At 39.2% G+C, this 27,826-nt stretch overlaps 1 protein-coding gene across 1 annotated transcript in view; it reads right to left on the reverse strand.

Annotated features, from left to right (window-relative positions):
* Positions 1–27,826, reverse strand: part of NALCN (sodium leak channel, non-selective) — a 275,008-nt gene that overhangs the window by 84,854 nt on the left and 162,328 nt on the right. Inside the window, exon 14 of the mRNA XM_036249837.1 lies at positions 20,049–20,123. Within this exon, the coding sequence (XP_036105730.1) occupies positions 20,049–20,123 (75 nt within the window). The remainder of the gene's footprint in view (positions 1–20,048; positions 20,124–27,826) is intronic.

Here is a 27,826-nt window from a genome sequence, read left to right on the forward strand (position 1 = left end):
ACTGGGAGGGTGTGTGGAGAAGGGACTTCTAAGCGGGCTTCTGTATTTTGTGATCTGTGTGCTGCTTGTGTTCAGTTTGTAAAAATTAACCATAATGTCTCTATGTGCTTATTATAATACAGTAATTTTTTTTCAAAAAGGGCAGATAATGCAGTTGAGCTAAAACATTTAATCCTTACTTCACCGCTATTAATCACCATGACCTTGATCATTTCTCCTTCCCTATTTCATGATTATAATTAAGATATAAAAAGAGGAAAAAAACAAGATGTGCGTGTGTGGGTGTGTGTGTGTGTGTGTGTGTGTGTAGGCGGTAGGAGGTGGAAGGTCTGAGGAGGTTGACTCAAACAGGGTATTTTGAAGTCACTCTAAAGTTTCTTTAATATGTGATAAAATGGTATTCTACTTTTCATCCAAATTCTTTCCCCTCCTTGAGTGTAAGCAGAGATTTTCCAAGATTAAATTTACCTTGATGGCAATGAGTGAATAATATGGACTTTAAGGACTGGATAATAATTTAAGACCTTTATACTATACCACAAAAGCAGACATGTCATATAGCAATCTTAATTGCAAATCTAATTCAAAGATCATGATTCTTGAATGGAGGGGACATAATACAGAGAACCCCAAGATTTTATTTTTTATGCTGAAAAAACAAAACAAAAACAAATGTAAAGGACAGTACAAAGGAAGAAGTGTTAGACTCACATGGCTAAACCACACATTTTCAAAAAAGAAACTGGAATTGAAGAAGAAATTTTCAAACCTTGAGCTTTAAGAACTATAAATCATCTAAGCTCAGTGCTGTTCTCTGGCTCAGCATCTGTCTTCCTCAGATATCATTACCCATTGGGCGCTGAAAGCCTGTGCTCCCCTTGAGCTTCGCCCGAGCTGGGTGTAATTGCTCCGCGTGACACCCCTGTTCTGCCTCATCGCTTAAATCGTCATATTTTAGCCTGTGCTCTCTTCTGTTAAAATATTCAAACAGTATTCAGTTTCAGCTCCTTTTTGAATGCTGGAACAAAGAACTAACCTGAAGAATCACATTAAATAAAAAATTTTGTAATTTTTGGGGTGGTTGTTCTAAAAGAAAACAATGTAAAAAGCATTCAGACTTGGGGAAGAGTTCTAATTTTATTTTATTTTATTTTTTTATCCTCACCCGAGGACATTTTTCCTCTTTTTTTGTTGTTCAGATAGAGTGGGGGGGGGGGAGAGAGAGAGAGAGAGAGAGAGAGAGAGAGAAACATCGACGTGAAAGGCCCACATAGAGTGGTTGCCACCCGCACGACGCAACCAGGGGCAGGGACAAACTGCAACTGAGGTACGTGCCCTTAGAAGGAACCGAACCTGGGTCTCTCTGGACCGCAGGCCGAAACTCTAACCGCTCAGCCAAATCAACCAGGGCAAGAGTTCTCATTTTAAAATCCAGTCCCTACTAGTCTGAAAAATGTGCACAGGTCTGTGGGTGAATGCTACTGACAAGTATTTGTTGACTGTTCAGCATGTGAAGACAATCACATTACATTCGACTGGAGAAAGGAGCTCCTCTTGGTCACCAGAGTAAATTAAGGCAGAATTCTCTTAGCTTCTTTGCAGGATGGCTTTGCTGTTTCTTTCTGGACCTACACAACACAGTGATTCAGAATCGAGTCTCTTCTTAAAGCATAAATGACTGTTTTTCAAGACAGTTCCTCTTACTATTTTGCCTCTGTGATTTTACAACCCGAATTGCAGGGCTTCTGGGTTAAAACAGATGAACTATCTAGAGAAATGATCAAAGATGTTGATTTTTATTAATATCCCAGTGTTGCTATAAAACCTTGATATACAAATAGAAACAATATCCCTTACTAGCCTGTTGAATCTCATAAAGAGTTTCTTGGAGGGAGGACTTTTTCTTCTTTTGTTCTGGGCAAAATCCCGTTCAGCCTCATGATTGCTTGCAAGACAGCAATTCAGTATCCTTTAAAAATGTTTCCTTTCAAAAATGTTTATCTTCCATTGTGTAAATGTACCACAAAAAAAAGATCCAGAATCATGGAAGTAGGGAACAAATTGACAAACCTCAGAGGGATGGGGCGGGGTGGTGGTGGAAGGAGTGGGAAATGATAAACCAAAGAACTTATACGCATATATGCACAACCCATCGACATGGACACTAGGCTGGGGAAGGCAGGAAGGGGGTGGGGGCAGAAAGGAGGGGGCCAATGGGGGGAAAAAGGGAGGCATCTGTAATACTTTCAACAATAAAAAAAAAATGTTTAAGTCTGACTTTTTCACCCTTCTACAAACATTTTTAATAAATCCAGTACTTCCAAGGTCAAATTGGGGTTGTAGACATGTAAATTGGAGGGCTCATTTCTGGGTTTGCATACAGGCCATAAAAGCTGTATTTTTATATGACAGCTGGCGCCCCAAAATGTGCAAAGTAATTTCCTAACTTCAGCTGATTAATGGCATGTGGTGTTTCATTTTCTACATCTCTCAAGAGATTCAAGAGTTGTCACTCAAGCATCTTTACAGCCCGTGCAGGAAATGGGGGCAGGAGGGATGTTCTTGGAAGGAGCCGGACTCTGGGGGAGTGAATGGCCGCTTGGTGCTTCCTGGTTTGGGAGGCTCCAGGGCACTTACCAACTGTTGCATTTACACCAACTTCTGACATCCCTAAGAAGTACCCGAAATGTTCACTTTCATGCTCTTGTAAGATCTTGTTTAAACCTAAGCTCTGACAGGCTTTAAATGTCCTTCAGAAGGGGACTTTGTGCACCAAGGTAAATAATATTTGCCACAAGGCTAGGTTAGCAGAAAATGCTAACAAGTTAGAGAGGAAAAGAAACCTATTGAAAAACTAGAATGCCAAATTACGTTGAAGGGATAAGTTTTCCTTATATTATTGTCCCTTAAAATCCCATTAACGAAATTAATGGTTTCTTAGAGACACTAGTAATGAATAGTTTTGTTTTTGTATGTTTTTTTTTTCTAGGTCTAAAAACCTTTATGTTATATTATATCTCTCTTGTGTTATTCGACTGAAACACAATTGTTCCCATTAGGGAATTAACTGAGTCATAGAAACATTCATTATGATAAAAAATGCAGGTTTTTTTTTTGTTTTTTTTTTGCTTCACTTCAGATGAAATTAGAGTTTCATGTAAACTAGATGCTTGGTTCCTGTTATAAGATGAATATTTAGTAACTAATGGGAAAAAGCCCATACCAAAGGGAATTCAGAATATATACAGTGCTGTAATATAACTGTCCTCTGTGTTTTGATTTAGAAAGCATAGGAGACAGCCCACTCTAAGTAAAAACAGTAAAAAAGTAAGATGTGGATTTAAATTTTGGTTCAGCTTTATAATCGCTCAACCACTCTGGATTTCAATGATCTCAAATAAAAAACGAGAATCTTCGCTCTTTTATATAAATGCCAGATATATAAGTGAGATAGCATATTGCCTGCAACCTGAATTACTCGAGGGAAATGTGCTATGAAAACCACGACTACCCCTGTGCCATAGTCCTGGCAGCTCTCTGTGAAAATGATCTCATCTCAGTGAGAGGAGGACAGGACACACAGGCGGGGCAAAGGTAAGTTTACAGTTGTTTGTGTGGGAAATAACACAATACTGAGTAAATATAATAGAAGAAGAAACTCTGTTCTGCACACTCACAACTGTAAACCTACTTTTGCCTCACCCTGTCTGTGCTGTGACCTCCTTCTCCTTCATCTAGTCTGGGACCACCTCATCGTTTCCCAGTCTTCCCCATTTCTTCCCCTTCACTGTGTTGATTTATTTTCTCAAGTCTCTTGATTTAAACAATGAAAATGAAAATAGAGGGAGGCAAACATTTCTCCCGATTGTGTGTCCTTCTCTATTCTCTTCTTTTCAAACTTGCTGCTTGAAAGACCTGCCTGTGTTCACCATCGACACTATGTATCTACACTAGTGTCCCGCCCCCTCGGGTCTCAGGTCTCTCCCACCACCTCAGGGGTCTGCTCGTGCCAGTTCCCAACATTTCCCACGTTGCTGAATCTCATGGTCACTTGGTCATGCAGATTTTCCTCAAACCCTCCTAATGGGATTTCCATTTTAATCTTGTCTCTTCAAATTCATCTTTTCAGAACACCCTTAAAAGAAACATCATCATTTTCCTGTTCCTCAAAGTAATTTAAGCATGGTTAGTTGTGTATAGAAAATGCTAGTCTTCTTAGCGGGCATACAGTAACCTCTAGTGCCTTGCCCTTTGGACTCTAACACTACAGGTTTGTGCATCCTTCCCACACAGTCTGTTTCACATGTTTGTGCCTTTGAAATACTGTTCCCTTGCCTGCAATATACTTTCCTTCTACCCTTGATTAACTCTTACACATTCTTTAAAAATCCTCTCCTCTAGGAAAATTTCTCAGAATAAAAAATACTCATAGTCGAAGTAGTAAATATGTGTGCTACATACTATGCTGAACACTTTGCATTGCTAATATTATTTAATCCTCAAAATAGCTCCCTGATGTAGGTACCGTAATTAGCTCCATATTCTAGCAGGTGACAGGTGAGGAAATTGAAGTCCAAGAAGCTTATATGAGCTATCTAAGTCATGCAGCTAGAAGTGGTAGCATTGAGACTTGACCACAGTTTGTCATACTCCATAGCTTGAGTTACAAACACTGTTGTCTACCACCTACCTCATCAAAACATTTTCAAGCAGTCAACGGACTTTTACTCCTACAACTTTGTACCCGCTATTTCTTTTATATGGGATATTTTCTCCCACTTTACTAGTAAAATTTTATACATCATTTTTAGACATGTCTCTGCCTCCCCTCTGAGTTAGGCACATCTTCCCCTACGCTGCTTGTATCTTTCCCCTAGTAAGACGACACATTTTCGACAAAGGGCAGGACTCTTAGTACCTCATGGCCTCACACTGTGCATTTTTACACATAAGACAATGATAACACAATGGTGATGAGATGAAGACCAAAAAAAATGCAACATCAGTGATGTTCTATAAACAAGCTGAAGTGACCCATTTGTGATATTTCTCATGAACCCACTGTTCTTTTCTAAGTTTTTTTTTTTTTTTTTTTTTTTTTTTTTTTTTTTACAGTGTTGCATCAGCCATATTAACCAGCACAACAAATCCCTCCAAATTCAGATGAGTTATGTTACTTATAAAGATGAAGAGGAGAAATGACACATCACATCACATTTTTCTGTTAGAAAGAAAATCATAAAAAGCTTTTGATTTGCCTCCCAATGAAGTATATGTCCCAACTTTTCAAGATCACAAAAGCATAATCAGCTATAAATTCCATACGATATATTCATGGTATAAAGCTTCACTGATGTATGAGCCTTTGAAGAAAGCAACACAACAGCCAATGTATGTGTTTATATGTTGTGTTATTAGAGCTTACCATTGGAGAAAATTCTTATCCCATTAAAAAAAACCCTTTATTTTGAAAAATTCTTAACTTTGCATAAGAGCTGCAAAGATAGTCCAGAGTTTCAATATACTCTTGACCCAGCTTTTTCCTATGTTCGTATCTAACATAACCACAGAACATTTATACAAACTAAGAAACTAACCTTGGTCAATGCTTTTAACTAAAGTGTAGAAGTTATTTGGAATTCCCAGGTTTCTGAATGAATGTCTTTTTTTCTGTTTCAGGATCCCATCCAGGATACCACATTATATTTCATTGCTATGTCTTCTTAGGCTGTGACAGTTTCTCAAATTTCCCTTGTTTTAAACGAGCTTGACAGTTTCACAGGGTACTGGACAGGTAATTTGTAGGGCACCCCTCAATTAGGGGTTGTCTGATGTTTTCTCGTGATTAAACTGAGATTATGGATTTTCTGAACAAATGCTATAAAGGTGATATGCTTATCTCATCAAACCACAAGGTACATGACATAAATATGCCTTAATATTGGTTATGTTAACCACACTCACTAGGGTAAGGTGTGTCTGCTACTTTTCTTCAATATAAAGTTACAATGTTTCCCTTTTTCTTACACTATAAATTAGAAGCAAGTCACTAACCTGGACAACACTCAAGGAATGAAGAGTTAAGTTTTATCTCGTAGGAGGAAGATTACCAAAGAATTTATAGACACATGTTAAAACCATCACAATAATTAAAAAAAAAAAAAAAAGATTTTTGTAGGGGAGATACGTTCAGGCCATACAAATACCCTATTTCTCCTTAAAATTTCACATACTAATTTGAGCATTCATTAGTAGATCTTGCCTGTACAATTATAACTGCATAGTCCTGTGGACATAAAAAGGGGTTCTATGCAAAGTAACCTCACAAGGTGATCTGATCACAATTCCTAACTGAGCAGGTCATCTTGGGTAGTCATGCCGTATGAGGCCTATAATTCTTTAGTAAAAGGTTTTAAGCCAGCCCTGTCCATTGTTCTTGTGCATCTACATTTAGACACCTTTGAAATACCAGAAGTAATAACCCTGGAAGAAAAGGCTAGTATTTACCCTCAAGAGAGCATTTAATCTTGTTAACTATCTTGTAATCCAATCCCCACTTTGCTTTTTCCGATCCTTCTTACATCTCCTCAATTTCAGACACATAAAGGAAGCTGCAAAACTATTATATGCTGGAGTATCTGAGATCCTGCTCCCTGGCACATGTTGCCCGTTTGGCTCAAATAAATTCTTCTAAGAATTCTCTACAGGTTTGGGCATTTTTTATGTCAACAGTTCTAATGGTGATTTTCTATTTCCCTCATTTGTTATTATATTATTTTTATTTCTCTACATTTATGATTAGACATTATTCTGTGACAAAGAGCTCTCCCTTCTCCTACATTTTTAATTCAATTTTTTAATGTATACATAAGTATGTTTTTGGTTATTTTATTCTTTGAGTTATAATCCAATACTATTATTATTTATTTTATTGATCAAATTATTCCTGTGTGGGACATTGGGAGTTCTTTTATTTGGGCCTTTGAAACCTTTGATACAGCCTTATCTTTTCTCTTTTAAAGCTCTTCTTTACTTTCTGGATCCACAAAACACTTGAGTCTCATCTTGAGTCTTTCCTGACTCAGCTCTAGAATTAGGCATTTCTCCAAAGAGTGTTGACTTGTCTTATTGGGAAACGGTATGGTTTGCTTGCTGTTACTAGTAAGTCACGGCTTTTAGGCTCTCTCAAAGGAAACAGCTAGGAAGTATATGTATGCATAGAAACCCATGTGTACACACATATCTATATTTAGTACCTATGTATGTATGTATCTTATAACCTTAGAACTGTATCCATCCATGTGTCTATTTACATATATGAATATGAATATGTATTTATCCATGCATTTTTGTATCTATATACATCTGTATCCATGTATTACCTACATATTTATGTAACTACATACATATCTATGTATCTATTACCTATGTATCTATTTATTTCAAAATAAAAAATAAACTGAATTCACATTGATACTCCTACTTCAATCCAGCACCACCAGCTTTACTCTGGCATCTCCCCTTTGCTTATTTGTAACTTCTTTCTCTGACAATGTAAGATATGGCTCTCATTATCTACAGTAAATTTTTTTATTTGTTCCACCTTAGTATACAGATAACTAAGTATCATTGATGGCATTTATCCTAAAATAAATACCACACTTTAAATTAGAGGTATGAAAGACACATATTTGGTACTGAAGTCTCCACCCTGGGGTCTTGAACTTAAGGGGACAGCTGTGCCCTCTCCCTTTAAGTATTCCCTTTCAGGCAGCAATCATGCATTTTCCAAATCTCATTCCTGAGTATGCTTGTGGTAGATTGTAGAGTTGTTCAATTTTGCATACTTTGATAAAAAGAGCTTATTAGATGCACTATGAAAATTCACATTAATCAACATATTTTATGCAAAACACCACAGAAATAGGACTAACATCAAACAAAATAACATGCATATATATTTCTTGTTTCCTAGAAATAAGCTAAGTCATTCTTTTGTCAATATCAGAGTAAAAAATATTCAGCAGTCATATGGCTATGTGCAGGAGTGCCAGGCAAGCCCCATCCCCCACCGTGCCTACTGCTGAGCAAGTGCTAGGAGCAGAGTAAAAGGAAAGGTCAACGCTGAAATCACTGACCCTCAAGAACAGGGAAACAAAATTGTGAATAAAGAAAAACAGACCAGTTGCTGTTATTAGATATATTCCATAGCTTTCCGACCACCTTTAATTATTAAAAATCAGTCTAGTGCAATCTAGTGTCTTATCTGATATAAACCTCCTCTAAACCCCCAGCCCACTGAGCTACAAAGTGAAATCTGGCCAAGAACTGGGGAAGGTTTATGGTCTTTTCCGTCATTATTCCATATCTCCATGTTTTTCTTTAACAGGCGAAATTCACTTTATTTTTCTTGTATAAAATTATGTGGTGGCCACATATCTTCTTTTTTTTTCGTCTAGCTCCTCCAGAGTGAAGGCCAGGTTTCAGAGTTAAGAGAAGAAAGGATTGTCTTAGGAAGCCAGACAGATTTCAGGGTGGCCCTTTTTGGGGTTTGGCCTGGATCTAGACCCGTTCAAAGCTGATGGCTTTTTGTACGGCTTGCTGGCACTGTGAAGCGGTCAGAAGTATGAGTCTGTCCTAAAAGGAGTGATGCAGACTAACTGGACCAATCCGCTCTTCTCTCCTGAGGCGATAGAACTTGAGACAGAGAAAGGGTTCATTATTGGTAACAGAACCAAAAGTCAAATTTTACATGGAGCAAAACAGACATTATTTGTATTACTCCAAGAGCAAAGAGCACCTGCAGTTATTAAAGGTTGTTTTTCCTCAAGGTGCCAGTATCTCTTTTCTTCCCACCCTATCCTACCTCATCTCCATTATTATGCAAATACAGAGACCAACCCTAGGACAAAAGACTCAAAGAGGACAGGCAGGAACTTGTCTGATGTTTCAGTGACTTATCCCAGAAGCCTAGAGTAGTGCCTGGAACACAGTAGGCACTGGATAAATAATTAAGAATGACATTGAGTAATCATATTTTTATCTCTAGCCAGCCAGCCCTCATCTTTAAACTATATAGACGTACACATGCAACCAAATATTAGGCATCTGTGCTCAGAACTTCAAACTCATTACAAATTCAACATGCCCAAGACTGGGTTGATCTTTCCCCTCAAATACGGTTCTATGCTGTTGTTTCCTGGTTCAGCGAATGTCATCATTATCCATCCAAACAAACCTGAAACAAAGAGTCGGTTTTGAGATTTTCTCCCTTATGTCCTTAAATCCAAATGATCACCATGTCCCTGTTGATTTTCCTTCCCAAGTAGCCCTTTAATTCACCACTGTCTCCCATCTTAAAGCCTTCAGTGGCTTCCTATTACTCTTAGGTCAAAGGTGAAAAAGCTCTTAAGCCCTGCTGGTTTGGCTCAGGGTTAGAGCATTGGCCGGTGGACTGAAGGGTCTCGGGTTCAATTCCTGGTCAAGGGCCCATATCTGGGTTGCAACCTGGGTTGCAGGTTCCATCCCTGGCCCCAGTCAGGGTTGTGTGGGAGGCAACCAAAGTGTCTCTCTCACATAGATCTTTTCTCTCCTCTCTTCCCCACATTCCACTCTATCTAAAAATCAATAGAAAAATGTCCTTGGGTGAGGATTAACCAAGAAAAAATATAATAATAATAAAGCTCTTAACATGGTTTTCAAGCAGCTTCAGGGTCCATACCCTGCTTACTTTTCTAGGCTCACTTTATACCACCTTACTCTGGGCTTCTGAATTCTGGTTGTGCTGAAGGCTTTTCCTTCTCCCCTCTACCAACACCTCCGTGAGGTTCGCTGCAGCTCATTCTTCAAAACTTAGCTCCTGTGTTCCTTTCTCCTTCCTCTCCTCCCTGACCCTCGTCTGGGTCAGGGTATTTTATTAACTTCTCTCTCAAATGCTGTTCTTTTCTAAAGAAAGTTCATCTCAATTTGGAAATATTTATTACTTGATTTGTTTATTTGATTTATGTCCAGCTCCTCCTTTAGACCATAAGTTCCATGAGAGCAGAAAATGTATTTGTTTATTCTTATCTCCTCACTATCTGGCCCAGTGTCTTGCACATGGTAGGGACTTAAAGGTTTGAAAAATGAATGAACAAACAGATAGATAATAATAATAATAAAAAAAAGCTTTGGGAAGAATGCAAAAGTATATGGAACTGTGAGACAATGAATTTCTATTGTTTTAGGCCACCCAGATTTTATATTTTTGTTACAGCAACCTTAGAAAACTAACACCCCTTCAAAACATTGTCAGAACAAAGTTGTGTGTGCAACTTGGACCCTAAAACGGCATCAGTGAAGACGACGACAACATCTTCAGTGTATTCTGTTTATGTTTCCTGTTTAGATACACACAGGGTAAACCTCCGCAACTCCTTATAACAAGTCCTAGCACAGCTAAGTCACTGAAGGTTTGTAATTCAACAACTGCAAGAAGCTGCATAAAACTAAAAACCAATTTTCACGCTGTTTTCTTAGAACCATGACGATGCAGTTTCCCATCGCCTGTGACAGGATCTGAGGAGAACAGAGCACTGTTTATTTTTAAAATTTCTGTTCACTTGATTAAAGGAAGCAAAACAGTGTGCCCACAGCTGAGGGTCCAGCATGCTGAGTTCGGGCAGAGCTAAAGTGTGAGTTTCTCGCCTGCGTTTGGGCACGTAAAAAAAATTGAGAAGTTATCCTGCAATGTGCTATAAAAACTGTAATTATAAATGAGCACATTATAGAATGACACACCAACAACTCAGTAAACAAACAGTCTTGGCAAGTCATTTTATATCTGTGGACCGGCAAGAGAGACTTAAGCTACCTTAGAAAAAGTCCCGAGTGCCAGTGGATGAAGCAAAGATCACGGTTCTGAAAACAATCCTTTCAAAGTGATCTGGTTTGGGGGTCACACGTGAAATGAAATTTAGGAAGGGCTTAGAGAACCCGTTCTTCTAAGCAAGTCCCAAATTTATAAAGTTACTTTTATAGGACTTGTTTGATTAGGGGCAAAAGAAAAATGACCCCGCCTGCTGAGAAGGCTGTCGTTGGTGGTGAGAGCTTGTCCAGCATTCTGAGAGTGCACCGTGGCCCCCGCCCGCTGTGCTCTCGGTTGCATACTTCCCAGTGTCAGAAAGGAATCACTTCTCCTTGTGGCCAGAGAACAGGGCTGTGGCGGTGTATTAGTTGCTGAGGGCTGCGGTAACGAAGCGCCAAAAGCTGAGTGGATCACAATAACAAAAATGTACTGCCTCACAGTTGTGGCTGCTGGAAGTCCAAAATTAAGGTGTCTGGGGGCTTGGTTCCTTCCGCAGGTTCTGAGGAAGGGTCTGCTCGAGGATTCTCTCCCAGCTTCTGGGGACAGTCAACAATCCTTGCTGTTCCTTAGCTTATAGACACCTCCTTCCAGTCTCTGTCTCTGTCTCTGTACCACATGGTGTTCTTCCTGGATGTCTGTCTGTGTCTTTTGTCCTTTTCAAATAAGGACACCAGTCATATTGGATTAGGGCTCACCTAATGACCTCATCTTCACTTGATTTCATCTACAAATAACCTATTTCTAAGTAAGGTCACATTCACAGGTCCTGGGAGTTAGGGTATCAGTATATACAGGGGTGGGCAAAGTAGTTTAAATTACCAGCCATCATTACCTAAAAGATAAATTATGAATAAGGATATAAAATAATAACAAGAAGACAAATAATACAAAGAAATTATATAATGATTAATAAATAATAATGCAAGAATAAATTCTGTTTTGTGTACTCACAACTGTAAACCTATGTTTGCCCACCCCTGTATTTTGAGAAACATAAAACATCTTTTTTTTTTTTTTTATCCTTACTTGAGGATATTTTTTACATTTATCTTCAGACAGAGCAGGAGGGAGAGAGGGGAAGAGAGAGAGAAACATCGATGTCATCGATGTGAGAGAGACACATCGAGTGGTTGCCACCCACACCACTCCAACCGGGGTGGGGACAAACCGCAACTGAGGTATGTGCCCTCAGCAGGAAACAAACCTGGGATTCTCTGGTTCTCAGGCCGACGCTTCTAACTGCTGAGCCAAACCAGTCAGGGCTAAAATAACTTTTAATAGGAGGACATCAATTTTTTTATTTGTATTTCTCTGATGATTAGTGATGTTGAGCATCTTTTCATATGTTTGTTGGCCAATAATATCTTCTTTAGAGAAATATGTATTCAAGTCCTTTGCCATATTTTAAATTGGGTTATTTGTATTTGTTGTTGTTAAGTTGTAGAAATTCTTTATATATTCTGAATATTAACCCCTTAACAGATACATGATTTGCAAATATTTTTTCACAAATTGTCTTTTCACTCAGCCAATTATTCCTTTTGATACATGAAAGTTTTTGAGTTTGCTGTAGTCCAATTTGTCATTTTGCTTTTGTTGCCTGTGTTTTTGGTGTCATATGTAAGAAATCAATGCCAATTCCAATGTCACGAAGCTTTCCGTAATGTTTTCTTCAGGGATTTTTATAGTTTTAGATCTTATGTTAAGGTCTTCAATCTATTTTGACTTAATTTTTGTGTATGGTGTAAGGTAAGAGTCCAAAATCTTTCTTTTGTATGTGGCTTTCTAGTTTTCTCTGCATCATTTGTTAAAAAAGATGGTCGTTTCTCTTTTATGTGGTTTTGACACCTTTGTCAAAGACTGTTTGACCATATATGCCAGGGTTTATTTCTGAGCTCTCTTGCTGTTCCATTGATCCACATGTCTGTCTTTATTTCAGTACCATGTCATTTTGATTTCTGTAGCTTTGCAAAATGTTTTGAGATCAAGAAGTGTGAGGCATTCAACACAGTATGTTTTCTTAGGATTGTTTTGGCTGTTTGGAGTCCCTTGAGAGTCCATATGAATTTTAGAACATTTTTTCTATAACTGCAAAAAGTACATTGAGATTTTGATAGAGACTGCAATGAATCTGTCGACTGCTTTGGACAGCATGCGCATTTTAACAATACTAAGTCTTCCTGTCCACAAACACTGGATGTCTGTCTTCTCATTTATTTGTGTCTGCTGAGATTTCTTTCATCAATGTTTTAAAGTTTTTAGTGTACAATTCTTTCACCAACTCGGTTAAGTTTATTCCTAAGTATTTTATTCTTCCTGACGTTATTGTAAATAGAATTTTTTCCTAAAGTGACAATTTTTGACCTTTTTAAAGTCTTTGAGACTGTTGACTACAACCTCCTTCTTCAAACACTTTAACCTTTTGTATTTGATGACAAACACATTCTACAGACTTTCTTCCTCCCTCGTGGGCTGTGACTTCTCATTCACATTTCAGGCTTTCTCATTGGCGTCTGTGATTCAGGGAACCAGTCTTCCTTTGGTAGACTCATGGTTTCTAAGGGCTTACATTATCACCTGCATGTTGCCTTTTGTTCCTCTCCAATATCTATTTAAGCCCAGATATTTCACCTAAACTTTAAACCGTCCATCTACCTGAAGACATCATCTCCTAGAAGGCTCCCAGGCATCTATCCCATGGAAAATATGGCACACTGAGGGCAATCTGGAAACCTGGGTAACATGCTTGTCTCCTGCCTTTTCTCATCTCCTACATCTAATTAGTCACCAAATGTACCCGCTGTTTTCTCTCTTTTATGTTCCTTCTCCTCTGTTTCCACTAGTGAGGCTGTGATCACTGTCTGCCTCAGAACTGGTCCTTCTCCCACCACCAGCCTGGGCACCCTTCAGTTCATTTTACACACTGAAGCTAGAATGTAGGGGAGACTATGTCACTCTTTGGCTTAAATGCCCTCAGCATAATATCTGAATGCTTAGAACTGCTCACACTGTTTCATCTGCTGGTCCTTGCTCTTTTCTCCAGCTCACCTTTTTCTCCTTTGCTCTACACTTGACCCACAATGAAATTCCAGTGGCCTCTAAAAAAGTCACTGCTTTTTCTTGCCTAAAGAAAAGGCTTGTTGTTCCTTTCATCTTAAGTACGTTTCCTTATACCACCTTCTTCCAACCCCCTTCACTTGCATAGGCATTACTCAACCTTCAGATTTCAGTCTACACTACTGTACTTGTGAGAAAACACCTCTGATTTCATACTCTGTGTTAGATGTGTCTCTTATGAGCTCTCCAAACCTCTTGTAGTATCTGTTTACTTGTCGCTTTCTCCCACCAGCTCCAAACTATTTGAAGGCAGAAACAATGTCGTGGTCATCATTATGTCCCTTGCCCCTAACACAGTACATGAGTACTCAGACTCGAGGATTACAGAATGGGTAGTAATATAACAACTCTAAAAGGGATACTTCAGACAAGCTCAGCCTCATGCCATTACATATTTGTACATTCAACCCTCCTCCCCCACACCTCACACTAATTCCTGGCTCACTAAGCTATATTTTGATCAGAATTTGGCCTCCAGTCTATACAACCACAAAGAGGGGATATGTTGATTCACAAATGTAAGCATCTCATCCACTACTTTCTAGACATGCATTTAAAAATATTTTAGGATATATACATGTATTTGATAATAAAACAGTTCACCACCGACAACAAAAAGTTAGAAAACTTCATGAGACCTCAGTGCAATGGAATCGCATGGGACATCAAGGCAAGAAGAGACAGCAACTGACCCAGAAGGCTGAATGATGAGGGAAGCTGAGGCAAATTTGGCCAGGATGGTATTATACGCTCTTGAAAAGGAGAAAGGCTGCGGAGGTACTCACTTATCTGACTGCTTAGCAGCAGGCAGCCTTACTGTGTGCTGCATGGAACGGAAGCCAAGAGCTAAGAAGGGAAAGAGAGGAGAGGGACAGAGCAATACAGAATCCAGGGCAAGTAGAAGGAAGAGACTGAGAGGGAGTTAATGAAGAGATGACTCAAAGACCCTTTGTTTCCTTTGAAGTCTAAAATAGACCTATTCCAAGTCATTAAGCAAAAGCCATGCATTTTATAATGAATGAATGAACTGGTTCTCTGGTCAGGTAGTGTGGTATCTTTTGGTGAGGACACTGGTTTAGAGTTTGATAGCCCATGTTATCCCAATGTAGGCACTTACAAGTCATGTGAATTTGGGCAGGGAGTTTGCTTCCCTAAATGTTAGTTTCTGTGTCTTTAATATTTAGAATTAAGTTCAATAATGTAATATGAAATGCCTCGCATAAGGTGGTTTTCAGTAGGTAATATTTATTATTGTCGCAGTTACATCACTCTTTCTTCTGTTACATTAGTTGGAGTTCACTCATGAGAGATGGAGGAAGTACTGAGAATAATGAAAGCTCGTCTCAGATCAGGAGATGGCAGCCAGTGCTTAGCCGGATGGTATACTCTGGTAACACCCTTCCTCCCTGCTCTTGCCCTAAATCTGGAAGGGCTTTGGTGCAGCAGATAAGACAGAGATGAACACGTAAGCTCCTAGGTAAGGCTAGAGAGAAACATTAATCTGGAGCTCATATTTTAAAAACGAATATACAATTTTTATTGTTTTTGTTAATAGAATCAGTCAATAAGAGAGAGAAACTTCTTTACATTCCCCTTACCCCATCAATACGCAGTGGACAGCATCAAAGGGCAAACATCTAATTTAAACCAGAACTCAAATCAATACAGTTTTAATTTCAGAGCTTTGAATATAATCTAAACAGACTATCTATAGTTCCCTTTTCAATCATCTTCCCCTGAGGTTTTTCTGTGGGTTTTTTCCTCTCACAGTTGAATGAATTTCATAAGGCTTAAAAGAAAGCTCTTTATATCTGTCTTGCACTGAATTTATAAAAATCATTAAAGCTGCAAGTATTCTCTTCATTTTCAAAGTTTGCAAAACTCCACCTACATTCCTACAGTGTTATTTCTACACCACAGAACATCAAAGTCATCATCTCCTCCTACTGTCCAGAGAATAGTAGTAAGTCAACGGAATTTTCTTTAGCTTCTGTGCAAACTGATTCGGCTTCTTGACAGCCAATTACAAATTCACATATAATCTCATTCTTAGCCAATGTTCTGATCTTATGTAGAAAACCATTAAATTATCTATCTATCTATCTATCTATCTATCTATCTATCTATCTATCTATCTATCATCTATCTATAATCTCCAAGTCCAGTATGAGTTTTGGGGATGCTGAATAGAGAAGCATGGTCTCTATTTAATTAGATATGAGGTCATGTAAATTATGGCCACTATGAAATGATTGCTACTGCTGCATATTATTGCTACAAAGAATCAACTGCATCTTAGGTGCAACACACTGAGAAATAAATAGGTAAATTTTACACAAATATTATTTATTTTGAAGAGTGGCAAAGGAAAAGCTACGCCAGTGACCGTTAAGGCACAATCCTGGTGATACCTTGGAGAGGGGTGTGTTGGGAATAGCTACTATGTCAGAACCTTTCAAAATTCATGCCCAAAGAGCTCTTTTATTTTCCCCTCTGAATCCCATTAGACATTTTTTTCTATATAAAAATGCCTTTATTAAGTAATCAGTAACTCAGTGTTGCTTCCTGAAAGGAAAGCATAAATGAAGAGACGTCAGAGCTTCCGCGCAGGGAAGCAGAGTTGCCACATGGAATTTGCAGGATTCCAGCTAAAAGGATTACAGCTGGCATTTCAGTGAGCACACCTGGTCTTACACCAGGTAAATGCACGATTCCCCTTCGGCCTCCTGTAGTGGTACCAAAGGCTGCTGGTGCTACAGTTTCTCCTGAAAAGCCCTAGAGGTCAGCAGTCCCTGGTTGGAAACCACGGCCTCAAAGAGTAAGGAGGTAACGTCAGAAAAGAAGGGGAAAATACATATAGTTCCCTGTTTCTACTTGAGGAGAATATTATTTCACAGTTCCAACAACGGATCATGTAGATGGTCCTTGCCCTCAGCGAACTTCTCCCTGAAAGGTCTGGTGTCCTCTGACGTTTGATCACCTGACTATCATTTTCCTGACTCTGGCTTCAGTCACATTCCTCCCAATTTATCACTGTGTCACAGTGAATCACAATCCATGCTCCTTCCCTTAATTTCCTATCTGACATGTTTCCATAGTTTCTTCACTTATTTCTTCTTTTTCATTCTTATTCCTTCACTGTGCCTTTTAGCTTTCTGCCATGATTTTGCCCATCTTTAGGGCCCTATTACCTCCCCCAAGTGGGAGAACTGATTTTCTCTTTCTAACGGCTCTGTTTATTGTTTCATTTTTAACTTCTCCATTTTAGAGGTACTGGTTTCTATTACTCCTGAAAAATGTGTATGAACCAACATGTCTAATTTAACACAATTGTCTTTGCCACGATCACAATAAAATATATGAAATCTTTAGAGGCCTGGCTAAAATGTTAATATGCTGCAGGCATTTGCTGTCTGTGCCTAAGGAGTATGCTTGCTCCTGAAGGTCACGGAGAGAGCGCTGCCTTGGGCAGCATCTGCCATTACGTGGAGTGAAGTGAATGGTAAGCATTTTAGCTCCTACCGTCTGCCACAGTCCTAGCTTCCAGGGGCTCTGATTAGATCATCCGATTTTCAAGGGGAAAACAAAGAACTATTTGGGATAGTTTTAATGACTGGGTTGCTTAATTCACATTCATTCCTCAGAAAACTGACCCTTACATCAACAGCTATTTCATTAATATGATGATGTCTCTGTCATCTAAAATATCATTATTTATAAATAGGTAATTAAAAGTCCTGTGAGTGAGCTTTCACATAAGGCATGACTCCTGACTGACACCTATAAGGCTTTAGCTCAACTCGGTCTAGTGTGGAGGCTAAGAGTCTGGGCTTTTGGTCAAAACTGACTGGGTTCAAATGCTAACTCTGCCACTTATTAGCACTGAGTGCTCACCAAATGTTATGGTAGCTGTGAGAAGCTGTGGATTAGATGACAGGAAGAGTAAAAGATGAACAAAAAGTTTGAACTGAACAGAGAGGCTTTGGAATACATAGTGCTTTCTGAAATCACAAATATTAAGAAAATCAAGTGCTTCCCCCCACCCCACACATTTTTTCTTTCTATTTTCTATCTGGGAATAATAAAGATAGAGTATATAAATTTAAATCCTTAAGGGCTGGGCCTGCACATGAAAAACTAAACAAATATTTCAGGTAACATTTTCATTGGAGATCTAAAAGAAGCCATAGCTCTGACCAGTTTTCTCGGTGGTTAGAGCATTAGCCTGAGGACTGAAGGGTCACAGCTTTGATTCCGGTAAAGGGCAAACACCTGGGTTGCAGGATCGATCCCTGGCCCCGGTCTGGGTCGTGTGGGAGGCAATCAATCGATGTGTCTCTCTCATATTGATGTTTCTTTTTCTCTCTCTCTTCATCCCTCCCTCTCTTCCACCCTATCTAAAAAAAAAAAAATCAATGGAAAAATATCCTCATGTGAGGATTAACTAACTAACTAACTAACTAACTAACTAACTAACTAACTAGATAAAGCCATAAAAGGCAGTTTAAAGTTTCAGGGATCAGAATCATTACGTGCATGTGTGCATAAAAGTGGATTCGTGTGGACGTGTGAGTGTGGGTGTGTGAATGTAGTATTGAATTATGTGAATGGGCCTACGTCAGGCCAAGGTCAAATAAAATAAGAAAAACCATGGATATAAAAAATGACATAATGGTTATAAACTAATAAAAACACAAAGCACTCTTCTATAATAATGGAAGAAAGTGAACCAGGAACATTTTAGCTTACTATAATAATAATTGGTCCATAACATTTTCATGAGTTTCAAATATGAAATTAATAGATGGATTTAATAGAAATGTAGTTTCAGTCCGATTACGGCTAAAAACAATGTGAGAAGGACTCATAAAAATCGATTTTGCTTTTTTACTCATAACTTGGATTTTCAGTGCTCAAATATCTCTAAATACTCGAAGAAGATACTCCAAATTGTAGACTAGCACAATTGGATAATCAGCTTTGATGTACAGAATTTCCAGAAAACAAAGTATCACTAATATCCAGTGAGTGATTAAATAAAAGACATTTTATAGCTAGTGATATATACTCAAAGCAAAGTGCCATATAGTTTATTTAAATGGGCATCTTTACATCAATTTTTTTTTCTTTATTGACAACCCTTAGTTAAAACATAGGTTTTGGGGATAAACAAGACTGATAAGATGAAATGCGTAAACTAACTTTCAGATGTGAAAGTGACAGCAAAACAATTTAAATAGGTTATGTCTTTGCTTCGTTAAAACAGACAACTCAAATGCAGTTAGAAAATTCTGAAGGTGTGGGGCCTCCTAGAAACCACATAGGATTTGTTTTAGAGCCTTGGTTATCTTTGGTAACATCCCTATTATTCTTGCAGTGCTGGGGAGGATGATCCAAGATCATTTCCAGTGTCCTTCTTTCCCACCAACTCTCCTTCTGAAAGGGTCTATACTCTTTGATAGAGCCAAATATTCAAGCCAAGTATCCTCCATGTCACAGAAATTCTGAGAATTATTGATCATATCTATAATCTTTCTGCCATCAATAACATAACCTTCATATATTTTCATTTTCTTGGATATAATTTTCATTGCCAATACGTTTTCATACGTAACTGGGTACAGTGATTGTTCATGCAACTCCATTTCTTATCATCACCATAGGTACCCAGACTAAATTTTCTTTTAGTGTCTACAGGTTAGGTAAGTTGATGCTTAATATTTTTATGATGACCAAGAGTATCACATATAATTATACAAAATGGCAATTTGGCTCTGTGACATTTCATTTTCAGACAACCTTCATTTAATGGCCAAAGGAGAATAGTCTTCAAGTCCAACTTACTATACTACTATATCAATCTTACCTTTACTCATAATAATAATAATTATGCAAAAATATTCCTAGGATAATTATAGAGCAATACAAAATTTTCTTTGCTGATAATAAATAAGAGTTAAACAAAAAATAGTTTGCCAACTTAGACTGCCGTAATTTATTAAAGTAGTTTTTTTACTCTGAAATTTGAACTGCTTTAACATTACCTGTAGGCACATGTTTTAAGGACCCCCCGCACATTACTTACTTGTTTAAGCTTCTTTAGATCTTCATCAAGTTCTAAGTTGTCCAAAATAACAGCAACAAACAAACTCAGGAGGATCTATAAAATGGTTAAATAACAGTGAAAAAACTCACATGCTGTAAGTATAAAATTTTATATATATGATATAAAATATCTTCTTGAAATATATACCATATAGAATGCATTAAATGAAATATAAATATGTAGTTGTGAATCTCTACATATGTATTTTAAGGTATTTATCCCAAATATATTGAAGGAAATGCATATGTTAACTGAAATAAGCAACATAAATGTTGATTTGCTTATGAAGCCAATTTAAAATGGAAATTAAGGAAAAGTTGTTTTTTTTTTGTAATTCAATAATCTCACTTCTGAAACCATATCCAACGAAAATAATCTGAGGTATTGATGACATTTTTATATGCAAAGGTGCTTGATAGAGTTATTTGTAATAATAAAATACAGAAAATAATATCTAACCTTATATAAATAATACAGTTAACAGAGACCTCTATTATAAAATTCATGCAGCCATAAAAATTCTACTTGTGGTTGCTAGTTTTGCAGAAGTCCTCCTCGTGTTTACACTTGTGTGAGTCTCTGGTGTTCACACTCTTCTGAGGCCCCACCATGATGAATATCGCTGGTTTGTGTAAGTAGCAGGACACGGAAATGATCGTGTGTGATCAGAGACATTGTGGCTTTCACCTTGTTCTCTCTCTCTCTCACCAGCTCTGGTGGAAGCCAAGTGCCATGTCATGAAGACACTCAAGGGGCTCTATGGAGAGGCCACGAGGTGGTGAGCTGAGGCCTCCTGCCTACAGCCTTGTCTCATCTCACAAGTGGATACTCCAGCCCCAGGAAAGCCTGCAGCCCCAGCCAATATCTTAACTAGAGACATGTCAGACACTCTAAATTAGAAACACCAGCTCAACCTGTCTCAGATTGCTGACCTGCAGAAACTGTGTGAGATCATAAATGCTTACTGTGGTGTAAGCTCTTAGGTTGTTCATAATTCGTTATATAGCAATAGATAAGTAATGCACTCATATTTTAACTAGTATTGAAAAAATGCTCCCACTAGAATACTAGATAAGAGTATATATGATAGAAGTGCAACCATGTACAAAAAGGAATAATAGAGGAAAGGCTAGAAGGAGGTTCTTTTAAAATGTCAATGGTGCCCGCCTTTATAAAAAATACAGTTTTTTCTTTTTCTTTGTATTTCATCATATTTTCCCAAAAAAAGAAGGGGTGGGGGGAGCCATATACTTCTTTTGGAATGGGTAAATAAGGTTAAAACAACAACAAAAAATGAAGAATTTAAAAATATTTTAATAGTCCCTTTTCAACTTTGAATTCTCTAAAGTTCCACATTCATTTAATCATCTTTTTTCAGTTCTAATTTATATTTCTCCTTTTAATTTCCCTCTTAACAAATTACTCCATTTGTTAATAACAGACAGTTAAGCAGGAAGGTAAGAAAGTTGACGTAATTTAAGTACCAGAGAGATTATTATGTATAAGTTAATGGCTAGCTCTTTCTAAGTTTAAGGAGAATATAACAAGAAAAAAAATGCCTCTACATATCATTACATTTTGACAGGATATACTTGGCTTGGATCAAGTTCCAGTACCCTTCCTTTTTCTATAGCCATGTCCTTCGGGGTTTTACCAGAACTTGGAAAAGATACAGAAATGGTCTAGATCATAGCTTTTTTTTTTTTTTTATTTTTATTAATTTTTGTTACAGATGTTTCTCCTTTTTTTCCCCATTGACACACTCCTCCCCATACCCTCCACCCCATACCAGGCTTTGTTGTCTGTTATGCGTATATGCATATAAGTTCTGTGGTTTATCTCTTCCCTCCCCCCACCATCCCCTCTTTTGAGGGTTGTCAGTCTGTACCCTACTTCCGCGTCTCTGGGTCAACCCAATTCCTCAGACTGTTATGTTCATTATATTCCACAAATAAGTGAGATCATGTGGTATTTGTCTTTCTCTGTTTGGCTTGTTTTGCTTAGGATAATACTTTCCAGGTCCCTCCATGTTGTCTCAAAGGATAAGAGATCTTTTTTTCTTGCAGCTGCGTAGTACTCCATTGTGTATATGTACCACTGCTTTTTTATCCACTCGTCTACTGATGGACACTTGGGCTGTTTCCAGATCTTAGCTATTGTAAATAGTGCTGCTACAAACATGGGGGTACATATATTCTTTCTGATTAGTGTTTCAGGCTTCTTAGGGTATATTCCTAGACGTGGGATCACTGGATCAAATGGCAATTCAAAGTTTAATTTTTTGAGGTAACACCATATTGTTTTCCATAGTGGCTGCACCAGTCTGCATTCCCACCAGCATTGTACTAGAGTCCCCTTTTCTCCACGCCCTGGCCAACACTTGTCATTTGATGATTTGTTGAAGGTAGCCATTCTGACAGGTGTGAGGTGATACCTCATTGTTGTTGTAATTTGCATCTCTCTGATGATTAGTGATGTTGAGCATTTCTTCATATGTCTCTTGGCCATTTGTATGTCCCGTTTGGAGATGTGTCTATTTAGCTCCTCTGCCCATTTTTTAATTGAGTTCTTTGTCTTTCTTTTGTTGAGTTGTATGAGTACTCTATATATTTTGGAAATTAACCCCTTATCTGATATATTATTGTCAGTTATGCTCTCCCATACAGTGGGTTGCCTTTCCATTTTGATGATTGTATCTTTTGCTATGCAGACGCTTTTTAGTTTGATGTAGTCCCATGTGATCATTTTCTCCTGTGTTTCTGTTGCCTTAGGTGATGTATCAGTGAAACGTCTATGTGTATGATGTCCAAAATTTTGTTGCCTACATTTTCTTCGAGGATTTTTATGGATTCATGGGTCACATTTAAGTGTTTTATCCATTTTTAGTTTATTCTTGTGTAGGGTGTAAGTTGATGTAGACCATAGCTCTTGACTGAAGCCCCCATGTCTGCCACACCACTGGCATGTGGGCGCAGATATATTCAGGCTGACTCTAAACCAGCTAGTACACTCAAAACAGGGCATTATAAAGTTCGCTCCAAGTTTAGCCCCCTTCCCATGACCTTGATGTTCATCTTGATGGTATCATCAAAAGTAACATCAGAGGAGGAGTCTACCTTTCCTGGCAACCTCACCCCAGATTCAGAGAAGTGCACCTGAAGGTCTCTTGCAAATGAGGGCTGTCTCACACCACTTCTGTCACTCACTGGCACCTGTGCAGGCTCTGTTCTAATTTAACCAAGTTTCCTATCTTTCCAGTGAAAGGGAAAACAAAAATCTAAAAAAATTCCCTAATGAAAAAAGGGAAACTGTTCCCCTCTCTTTTCTTAGAGCATTTCCTTAGAAAGCTTTGTCCTTGTTAAATTCTTCTCCTGTCCCTTTGAAATGTATGTAAATCTTTTTAAAAGCTCTAAATAAGCCTCTTTTGTTTTACAACCTAGGAAGAGCCCTCTGTCCACTTCTCCAGGGGCCGGTGGATATGTAATTTAGCCACTTGGCCCCACTCCTTGCAAAACTACCTACTTGTCATAGAGATGTGAGTTTTATTTTTCCTTTGGATAAAGGCAATTAGCTACCACAGATGGCCATCTCCATCACCAGGTTAATTTACGGGGAACTATATTTAACAAATGGTGCTGTCAAGTCTTTTTACTTGAAGACTAGTTGTTTCCACCTTGAGAACATGGATGTAATGTGAGGATGAATCTAAAGGACGAGTTATCTTCCATCTCTGCAGTCTCTTAGCAGGTTGCCGGTGATGCCCATTGCAGATGGGTTTAGTGCTTATCCAATAACACTGTTTTCTTTCTTGTCTGCCTAGGCTGAGAGGTTTCCTGGGTTGGCAGATTTTATTTTTAATCATTTCCCCAACACCAGACAGATGGCAGGTTCCTTAAGGACAGTGAGGTTAGGTTATTCGATTAAATTCTACAAGCAGTTGATTGGACTCCACTGATGTGTCAGACACTGCCTGGCCAGGGACATAAAACAATATTGCACTCACCACGCTAGCGTTCACGATGGAATCAGGCCCACGTGGGCTGGCAGCGTGGCAGAAAAGAGCATGGTGGTTGGAGACCCGGTTGGCGAATAGGCTCTGCCAGTCATGGACTGCGTGGCAACCACGAGCCACTGCGACTTTCAGTGCCCTCATTTGTAAAATATTACAGCTATAATAATAATAGTTCAACAAATTCCAGCAGTCATATATGCATTTGACCCTCCCCTAACAACCCTGGTGTATGGTATAACCTATATGAAAGTATACAGACATAAACTTCGATATGGAAAACTCAAATAATTTTCTTGTTATTGCTACAAATGAATTAATTTAGTCCATAAGCTCTCCATTTGCTTTGATGGCTGAAAACTGAATCCTGCTAGATCAATCCCATTTTGTCCTTTAAAACTCAGTGACATTTAAATAGATGCCCCTTTTCTTTCTAGGGCTGTTTTAAAGTTGAGGATGTGAATATCATTAGTATCTGGTCCACTGTGGCCATTAGACCTTTCCACTGTCACACTTCAGGGGTGGTCATGGTGCTTGTTTTTGGGACCCTGGGCTTTCTCCCTACTCAGTCACCACCTCAGCTCCTGTAGGCCCTGCTAGGATCTCTGATTCCCAGTGACCCTCTGTGTGAGTTTCCTCAGGCTGCTGTAGCAAATTTCAGAAGCTCGGTGGACTGAAGCAACATAAATGTATTCTACGAGAGTTCTGGAGACCAGAAGTCCGAAATCAAGTTGTCAGCTGGGCATGCTCCTGTTATAACTCAGTGCCATTGACCCAAACTCCCAGAGGCCTTCACGACAACCAAAGGGGTTGTCAGTTTACTCATTTACTGAAGAACATTCTTCACTAACTAATCCCTAAGTAATCGCTAACCCTGGGGCAATAACTAACCCTTGAGTAATCCTGGGGTCGGCACCAGGGATAATCTATTGAAAACATCTTGACCTTTGAGATGTCTGGGAAACTGAGTAACAGGTAATTAACTAACTGCTAAATTCTGCTTCTGTAACATGCTTGCTTACATGTAGCAACCCCCTTACAAAATCCTATAAAAAGGAGCCATTTTAGCTCTCCAGGGCCGCAGTTACTCCTGTGTGGGACATACTGCAGGTGCCTGCGGACTTAGCTCAATAAACTCCTTTTATTAAACCCCATCTCGGCGTCTGAGTTTGGTCGATCTCCTGGGTTACAATACTCCTTCCCAAGGCTCGAGGGCAGGCTCTTTCTTACTTCTTCCAGCTTTTGGCCGCCCCAGGTGTTCCTTGGCTTGTGGCTGCATCACTCCGATCCCTGCCTGTCTTTACATGGCCTTCTCTTTCTCTCCGTATCTTGTTCTCATCTACCTATTATAAGGACACCTGTCACTATATTTAGGGCCCACCTGGATAATTCAGGATGATCTCATCTTAAGATCCTTAATTTAATTGCATCTGCGAATATCCTTTTTGCAAATAAGATTACAACCAAAGGTTCTAGAGTTAGGACACAGACATATCTTTTTGCCCCCGCCCCCCAATCCCTTTGTCTCTCAATCTGGTCTCTGGCTTAGACAGTAGTTCCTTCAATGGTGTTGTTCCTGTACACTGACTCTCAGCTCCCAAGGAGTTTGGAAGTCCTACCATTCTAAGCAGAAATTATGTCACACTTGGTCTTAGGAAATCTTTTGGGTCTTCTCTTGACCTACATCTCTCAGGCAGCTCCCAACTTGGTGCAGGCTGCCCCTTGTCCATAAGGGGCTATCCACCCCCAGCAAGGCTATCCACCCTCAAGTTCAGACAAGAAGTAAATACAAGACAAATCTTGAACGTCAAAGCACACCCAGGTTGGTACTAGTCCCGTTGTGGCCCTTGAGTATGGCGTGTCTCCCTACCACCAAAATATGCTTTACTTCCCTGACTCTATCCAGAGATTTCTGCCTCCTTCATGCTCCATCCCAGAAAACATTCTTCTTGCCTTTCAGGAAGCAGGAATGTGAAGGAAGACTGGAATGGGGGTTTGTAGGGGGACTACACAGTGTGAAGACTGACGAACAGAAACTAAACCCAAGCAGAGGGTCACACATTTAGTTCTGTGCCATCTGAGCATTTAGATCTGAGAGCTGATCTGGGTAAATGGGTCTGGTTCGTCTTCTCAACACCGCTTATTTAGGATTGTGAGGCACCAAGACATCCAGACATCAAGGAGAAGGATGCTTTTGGCAGAAAGAGAATTGTGAGAAAGTCTTGCTTTGGTATGAGCAAAGACAGGGCTTTGGGAGCATGTGGCTAATTAGGGGCTTGGTGAGCAGCAAAGGCCACCAGCTCATGGCTTCCAGGGAGGAGCTTGGGAGGAGGCCGGGAGAGGCTGGAGAGGGAGGTATTGTAATAATGACCAAGTGATTGTTCTAACTCAGTGCCATTGACCCAAACTCCCAGAGGCCTTCACGACAACCAAAGGGGTTGTCAATTTACTCATTTACTGAAGAACATTCTTCACTAACTAATCCCTAAGTAATCGCTAACCCTGGGGTAATAACTAACCCTTGAGTAATCCTGGGGTCGGCACCAGGGATAATCTATTGAAAACATCTTGACCTTTGAGATGTCTGGGAAACTGAGTAACAGGTAATTAACTAACTGCTAAATTCCGCTTCTGTAACATGCTTGCTTACATGTAGCAACCCCCCTTACAAAATCCTATAAAAAGGAGCCATTTTAGCTCTCCGGGGCCGCAGTTACTCCTGTGTGGGACATACTGCAGGTGCCTGCGGACTTAGCTCAATAAACTCCTTTTGTTAAACCCCATCTTGGCGTCTGAGTTTGGTCGATCTCCTGGGTTACAACATGATGACATTAGTTTCTTCTCTATTAATTTTTTTCGTTCAGATGTTGTTGTTGCTTTTTTTTTTTTTCCAAGTGCATGTAATGTCGTTATTTCATACTGGATCACTGAAATGGTAACTAGGATGTCTATGGCCATACTACCCTGAACGCGCCCGATCTTGGCTGAAATGGTAACTAGGCAGTGCAAAGTGCAGTTTGACAAAAGGTTATTAAATATATAGCATTTTATTTATTTATTTTGAAAGTATGTTTTAAAAATGTACTCGGAGAAAAAAATAGCTACCCTCATAGCAGAAGGACCGAGAGACAGACCTGAGATGCTAGCTGCACTTTCTCCTTGTCGTGCAGATGAGTTTGATTTTTGTGGTCCAGAGAGAGTGGGACTGGAAAAGGGAAGCTGCGGTGTCTTTGGGGACACTGTCAGAAAGCCTGATGCCTACAGAACTGAGGCCAGCTGTGGGGAGGGATGCTGGGACAGAGCTAAGAGTTATATAAGAGGAAGTTTAGAGCTTGCTTTAAACTGTCTTTCAACCCAAGTTCATTCAACAAATGCCCTTGAATGTTTCAGCATAGCTGCTTAATTAGCATGACAATGTGATGGCAAATCCAGAGACTTAAAAAATCTATGTGGAACTTGAGTTTCCTCCTGAACCTATTTGCAAGCGGGCTTTTAGCTTGGTCCTCGTGGCCACGTTCCTAAGGGTAGGTGACGGACGCCTGGGCGCGCAGGGTGAGAGATGCCGGCATCTGGCTCTGACCGTCTTTGGCATAGAGAGAGGTGACTCAGGAGAGGCAGGGTCAGTCTGCAGCTGCTGTGAGGAGGTGAGAATTGCTTCGGAGTTCTTGTCTCAGACTCTAACAAGGTGACAATCGCCACTATGATAAAGAAGTACAAATGAAGGGAGGGTGGCAGCTTGGTTCCCATC

The sequence above is a fragment of the Molossus molossus genome, unplaced genomic scaffold, assembly GCF_014108415.1.
Source record: "Molossus molossus isolate mMolMol1 unplaced genomic scaffold, mMolMol1.p scaffold_m16_p_9, whole genome shotgun sequence".
Classification (NCBI taxonomy): domain Eukaryota; kingdom Metazoa; phylum Chordata; class Mammalia; order Chiroptera; family Molossidae; genus Molossus; species Molossus molossus.